The 6,997-nt window shown below is 48.0% G+C and overlaps 1 protein-coding gene and 1 pseudogene across 1 annotated transcript in view; both read left to right on the top strand.

Annotated features, from left to right (window-relative positions):
- Nucleotides 1–6,728, top strand: part of SMARCC1 (SWI/SNF related, matrix associated, actin dependent regulator of chromatin subfamily c member 1) — a 130,202-nt gene extending 123,474 nt beyond the window's left edge. Inside the window, exons 27-28 of the mRNA XM_011375447.1 lie at nt 1,904–2,080; nt 4,358–6,728. Of these exons, the coding sequence (XP_011373749.1) occupies nt 1,904–2,080; nt 4,358–4,455 (275 nt within the window). The 3' untranslated portion in view covers nt 4,456–6,728. The remainder of the gene's footprint in view (nt 1–1,903; nt 2,081–4,357) is intronic.
- Nucleotides 1,321–1,440, top strand: LOC111729606 (annotated as a pseudogene).
- Nucleotides 6,729–6,997: the final 269 nt, after the last annotated feature.

Raw genomic sequence — 6,997 nt, 5'->3', positions numbered from 1 at the left:
GGTCCCTCTGCCAGGCTCCTGTGTGTTTGCATTGGAGAGCACCGAAAGGTGCCCCAGATAGTCCAAGACTTGCTGTCCTGCTTATTCTGGGGCATAATGTTGACGTAGTATGCTCAAAAATTAGTCCCCCAAAGGCAGGGGACCACCTGTACCCCTGACTCTCGTACCTCAGTAGGGTTCTCTTCATTGACACCCCTGTAGTGAAGGGCTCCGCTCCGTGCGTCCTGAGTCAGGGAACAGACTGGAAATAGCTGGTGTGAAGCTTGAAGTTTTGTGTGTCTTAAGACAGGCCTTTCTCTGAGCAGCGATGCAGAAGGCCTCACTCGGGTCATCTCCAGTACTGCTCTCTTTTTAATTGCCAGTTAGCCATCCCAGCTCCCAAATTTGCCAAGATTAGACCTTGAGCGTTCTTATTTCCAGCTATCTCAGGGCCGTGTCTAGAAAGGGGGATGGTGATGTATATAGTTCCGTAAAGTTGATCCTACAGAGATAACTAAAGTCCCTAGATTTTAAAGAAGAAACAACATAGATTCTTTTACCTCATTCTGTGGAGAGTATAATTTACCCTTATTTGAAACAGCTTCAACCTTGGTTTGTGCCCGTTAAACTGTTCTCCTTTGTGGTTCTTTAAAACCAAGCCCAGCAGCCAGACCAGAGTTCGAAGACTAATAAATACCCATCATCATATCTGGAGCAGAATTGGCAAACCCCAACATGCAGACCAGAGCTGGGCCATAGACGAAAAATGGTTTTTACAGTTTAAATAGTTGGGGGAAACTCAAAAGAAAAATGTTGATGTCACGTGAAAATTATGTGAAGTCCACATTTCAGAGTCCATAAATAAAGATTTGTTGGGACACAACCACACCTGTTTGTTACACGTCATCTCTGCCTGCCTTCATGCTACAATGGCAGAGTCGAGTACTTGTGAGAGACCACATGGCCTGCAAAGTCCAAATATTTATTATCTAGCTCTTTTACAGAAAAAAAAATTGCCGAAAGTTCTGAGGGCTCAGAAACTGAATGCAGGAAGTATTTTACTGTTCTTGTATCTAGCTTCTATCATTGATTTCAAAACAGTAGGAAGAGATAAAGGAGTCATCTTTCTCATTCTCTTCCCCCTCCCCCACCACACCCCATCTGGTTCTCCAGGGCCAGTGCTTCATGGTGAGGGGTGGAGGGAGAGATTTTTTTGTGACCAGGACTTGGAGATTCCAATCATAATCCCTTTTCAGTGGTGATTTCACAGCCTGTGAAGTTCAGCGTTGACTGAGCTGTGGTCCTTGGACTGTGCACTGACTTGCTGTTAAAATCCTTCTTGTCCACGGCCATGCTACCCTGAATAAGCCCGATCCTGTCTGATCTCAGAAGCTAAACGGGGTCGGGGCCTGGTTAGTACTTGGATGGGAGACCACCTAGGAAGATCAGGTGCTGTAGGCTAAAAAATAAAAAAATAAGGGATTGTAAGCTGACAAGGTCCTTGTGATCTGTGAGGTCAGCTAAGGGTTGCCTCGCCTGAAAAATAAAATAAAAATCAAATTTTTCTCTCCATCCCCTGTGGTCTGTGCTTGGCATTTTGTGTCCTCAGGAAGATACTTGATAATCTAATGTTCACCCAAACTAACCAGAATGAACGCTTTCTTTTAGGATGCTATTTTTACAGCTACCTGGCTATCCCAGGGTTTACGATAGTCATTCACGCTGCAGACCTGCCCATTACCCCCCACCATCAATCAGTCAGTCCATACTGGACATAGAGATTATTGCAGATTATTGCTCTGGTGATATTTCAGATCCTTTGGAGGGTAGGTTAGATATTTGTCTGTATATATTAGTCTTGGGCAGTGAGTTGGTCCTTCCTTCCTAGTACACTTACCTTAATACTTTAAATCTCCCTCCACAGGTCAGATACCAGGCCCAGGTTCCATGATGCCTGGGCAGCCCATGCCAGGCCGAATGATTCCCACCGTGGCAGCCAACATCCACCCCCCTGGGAGTGGCCCTGCCGCTCCTGGTATGCCTCCGATGCCAGGGAACGTCTTAGGACCCCGCGTAACCCTCACGGCACCTAACGGCATGTGTAAGTCCCATGCTGGGGGATGTATACCCCAGTGTCCCTCTGGGAGGGTTTCTCTCCGTGGTGTGGCAGGTCCATATGGACAGTGCCACCTGTGACAGTGGGTTCCGGAATGTCAGATTTTGCTCAGTGCTCTTCAGCACCAATGATTGGCAGGTGCACAGGTGCTAAATTCAAAGTGCTTTCAGTCATCAGGCTCACGTGGCCCGTACTCATGGCACCGAGGTCTGAGGAGGCGAGAATGACACCCCTCTGGCTCCTGTGTGAGTCTGTCCAGTGTGGATATCGGTAAACACAGAGCTGCTGGTGATTTTTCCTACAAGAGCCTTTTATCGATCACAGGGTTCAAAAGTGGTAGATGTAAAGAAAAGAAGAGGAACCAGTTTAAAGCAGGAATAAGAATTAAGTTTCTCGGAGCCACATATTCGGAGTCGCTGCCTAGACTAAGGGAAGAGTATTCAGGGCAGCACTGAGGAGGGTACAAGGTCCCAGCGGGCTCAGCGGAGAAGGCCCGGGTGCCGCCGAACGGTGTCCGACAGTGTGCAGGAAGCCAGGTCGTACCTCCCGCACAGCCTTGCATCGCCCCTGCCTTGGCCTCCAGAGAGTCGCTTCAGAGGCTGTGGCCCGCCCTTGACTTCTATAGACCTTCTGAGCGAGAACAGTCCCAAAATGCAGCCACATCTGTGATCCTGGGTTCATTTATAAATTCACGTATGTGCCAAGGAGTTAGCCTCCTATTCATGATAGAGAGACCTGGGATAAATAAGAATCCCTGGCCTCCAGTTGCTATAGTTGGGAAAATGAGAAATGAACAGTTGGATAGTAGTGTAGGCAGAAGTTACATGAGATGGTGAAGTGCCTAGCGTGAGTGCCCTGTAGTGCCCTGATAGTGCCCAGGGCTAGGATGTAGGCCATGCGGATGAAGGTGTCTCATTTCTCTCTGGACCTCTAGGAGCTAGGTGCACAGAAGGAAGATGGGAGTCTAGCTGGGTGTGTAGAATCACAATAACAGGAGAAAAAAAGAAAGATCTCCCTTGAGGCAGCGATCAGAGGTTGCAGTATAGCAGGTACCTCTTCTCCTTGGCAAGAAAATGCTTGCCTTGCCACCTTACAGGCAACATACAAATGGGCCAGCCTACCAAGAGAGGTGACCAGTTTGTCCTCCCCATTGCAGAGATGATATTATTGGTCTTTACTAGTGTGTCATATCCTGCTAATCACCCATGATTTATGACCCTAAAGGGCCCTCAGTGGAGTACCTTGAGAAAGTGGAGGGTTCCCCCCAGCTGACCCCCCACTGCTTCCTTCCACACATGAGTGTTTCAGGGATCCTGAGCTGCACCTTGGCCCTGGGGCCCTGGGGTCCTGGGCAGGCCTGGCGGGTGGGCTGCTTTCTTCCCCTCCTCAGGTTTTCGGTTTTCTCCACTGAAAGATGCTGCGAGGGGTCAGATGAATGGGCTTTGGACCCTTTGAAGAGCCCTAGAGGTCTGGCAGAAACCTCGTGGGGGAAGTTGGGTGAATCGATGAAAAGCGGGGCTGTACCTTAATTATTTGTTTTATATGTTTCATTTCTGGCATAATCTAGAGGTTTTTAAAACCCTGGATTAAACGATCTCTAGGGGTCCTTTGTATGCTAAAGCAGCTGAATAGAAATAGCAAAGAGCCCCAGACAGCTCATGCTAATTGCTCCCTTCCGGACCTGACCTAGTTTGGGCCCAAAATCCAAGGACTGCATTTCAAGCGCTCTGTGGCCTCCCAGGACTGTCCACTTTGTCAGCAGCTGTCTCGAGGGGAGTGCTCTGGGCCTGGCGGACACAGATAATCATCAAGAAGTTGTTGATAATCTATATTTTGTGCGCAGCTAGGCTAGGCACTTGAGCAAAGGAAGACAACTTGCCCAGGAAAGAGCTTATCATTTAACTGAAGAAATAAAATTAGCAGAGAGAACCATTAAAGTACAATAAAATCAAAATGTAATTAAGTTCTGAAAGGAGCTAGAGTGATTCTTGTGGAAGAGGTGAGCCTTGAAGGAGGGCAGGACAGATTGAGACACCCACCACCACCACCACCCCCACTCTGGTCAGGGGAAGCAGTGTGAGCCATGACCTGGACGTCCAAACAGACCGGACCTGCGTGCACCACGGTGGCCATGAGGCCTTGTGGACCACATTGGTTACCTGCCATAGAGGAAATTACTTCCTGTGTTGTTCAACTTCGAACGGGCTCTTTCCCAAGCCCCGGCTTCCAGCAGTGACGAGTTACTCTTGGATGTGTTTGCAGATCCCCCTCCACCGCAGCAGCCGCCGCCGCCGCCACCGCCCGCAGATGGAGTCCCTCCACCTCCTGCTCCAGGCCCACCAGCCTCGGCCGCACCCTAGCCTGGCAGATGCAGGGGACGTCCACGCCCAGCGCCACGAGCTGTAGTGGAGATGACAAGACGCGTTCCTCAGCTTCCTCGCGTTTCAAGATTTTCTTCTCACAGGCCCAAGCACACATCCCATATCCTATCTCTCCATTCCTCTTGCCACCCCTCTCCATGCTCTGACTCCCCTCGTGTTAGGTCCTCAGCCAACACTCAGGGGAACCTCTGGTGACAGTGTGCCCTGGTCCATCCTGAAAGTAAGCTGAGTCCCCCCTCTCCTGGCGTGGGGCATACTGGCAGTCTGTCTGCAGGTCCTATCGACATGAGTGTTCTGTGTCTCTAACATTTTTGCTCTTCTGCAGTTTTTTGCTTTGTCTTAACGCTTCTATGGATAATGCTTTATAATCATCTTTTTTGTTTGTTTGTTTTTTTGTCATTATTGCTTTAAAGGAGAGCATTCTAAAGTAATAGGAACCAAAAATGGTGGTGGGCAGAGGGTATAGCCAGAGGGGACACACCTTAAGACATTGTAAGTGACCTTATTTCTGCTTATCTGAGCTAAGAATGGTGCTGTTTGTGAATTTTCATGAGGCTTTTGCCACCTATAGATGCACCAAAGTTAAAAGCGATGGGGAAAGGGACACCACTGAGTTTTGTCCCTAGTGAGGCCCCCCCCCCAGCAGAACACACCCATTTAGCACTCTGGTAGGGGAGAGCACAGGCATTAGAATGGATCCACCCCTTCCCCAGGCCCCCTGGTTCTGGTTTTCTATGCAGATGGCTTATTGGAGTAGGGGTGGGTGTTTTTGTTTTTCTGAAGGCAGTGTGACTTTGAGGGCTGGGATTGCGGGGGAGGCATTCCTTAGTCCTCGAGATGAGCCAGGAAAGTTGTGGGGGTCTAGGGCAAGGGCCACCCAGTGAATCTAGCCCACTATTCACTGCTCATATGCATTCTTTCTCTCCCTCTTTAAAAAAAAAAAAAAAAAAACTTTAAAAAAGAAAAAATACAAGTAGATAATGCCGAACATTTTAGCTCGTGGGACTTGGTTAGGATGGCTGGGACGCAAGTCCCCACACTACCTCTTGTAGTAGCCGGGGTGAAGGGTTCAGTGGTACTTTAGGTTTGGGATGGGATCGGAGAAGTGGGGCAAGATCCTTGGCCTCTCGTACCTTCTCCCTTCCCTTTCTGAGATCTCACATTCCATCTGTCTCAAGGTTGTCAAGGAGATACTGGGGGTATCAAGGAACTCACTTGGCAATCAGAGCATCATGCTTTGAGGGTTGGGGTGCTCAGGCTGAGAGAGTAGAATGCCATTCAGAGGAAGAGCCACACAGATGCCTTAATTTGAGCCCATTTCTATCCCTGCTGACGAGTGACTTGAGAGTTCTGGTCTTCTTGTCCTCTCTCCCCCGTCCTTCTATAGGTGGGGAGAGGGTCTTCTTGGTGGAGCTTGATTTCCAAAGCACCTGGCCTCTTCACATTCTCAAGCGGCAGTTTCATTTAGAATGCAAAGTGGAACATCTTTTGGATATCTTTTCTATGTATTTTATAAAGCTTTACACATGAGAGGGTATAGGTAGGTGTTCGTGAAACACCTTAGAACTTTTTTCCTTAATATCAGAAAGCAAAAAAATAAAACCACAGTTAAGATTTGCCTTTCAAACCCTCAGGTGTTGCCTCTAACCAGGTGGCCCTGGTCAGCATCAGAGTACTGGAACCAAGGAGGCCTTGTTCCTTCCGTGTGTTGGTTTTGGACTCTTGGAGTGGAGATGAACTTGTTCCGATTGGAGTTTAGTTCCAATGCATTTGCCTCCAGAAAGACCCCAGTGCCTTTGACAGTGGCCAGGGTTTTCCCTATTTCCTGCCAGTGTTTTCCAAAGGAAACTCATTCCAAATACTTAATCTTTCCACTGGGGTCTTAGAAGGAAAATGGAATTCTGGTTCATACTGTGGTCCCTAGTAACCTCAGGTCTTTAATGTGATCATTTTCAGATTTAAAAGATCCAGGTGGAAATATTTTTACTATGCTGGTAATAATTCTACAGAATACCTGAATTCTTAACACTGTTATGTTTCAGTATAAGTGGTGACTTTTTATGTCTTTCATCTGGTTTCGTTCCTGTAATACAGCCACTCGATTTTGTGAGGGGGGAATAATATGTGGTTTTTGTACAAACATTTCTCAGTGTGTTATTTTGGAAAAATGGGAGTTTGGGGAGATTGGAGGAAATTGATCAAGAAGGCCTAATTTCCCCTCTTTTTTGGTGAATAAATGGAACATTTCTGGATTTGAGTCCCATTCTCTGCCTTCCATACCAGTGTTTTCATGTGTCTTATGAGGAGCCCAAATCTTTAGCCTCATCTGGTCCTGGTCAGCCGTTAAAGTTCAGGACTCGGGGCTTCCTGACTGGCCACCTTCATGGTGCGGAAGGAACGTGCAGGTGAATGTGCCTCACCCCCTGTTTATTTCCGTGGTCAAAGTGAAGAAAGGAGCAGAAGTTCTCCAGGGAGGGCGGCCAACATCCCAGTACCTCGAAGAGGCGTAGTTTTGCTCGGT

The sequence above is a fragment of the Pteropus vampyrus genome, unplaced genomic scaffold, assembly GCF_000151845.1.
Source record: "Pteropus vampyrus isolate Shadow unplaced genomic scaffold, Pvam_2.0 Scaffold271, whole genome shotgun sequence".
Classification (NCBI taxonomy): Eukaryota; Metazoa; Chordata; class Mammalia; order Chiroptera; family Pteropodidae; genus Pteropus; species Pteropus vampyrus.
This window is presented reverse-complemented; position numbering and strand designations above follow the sequence as displayed.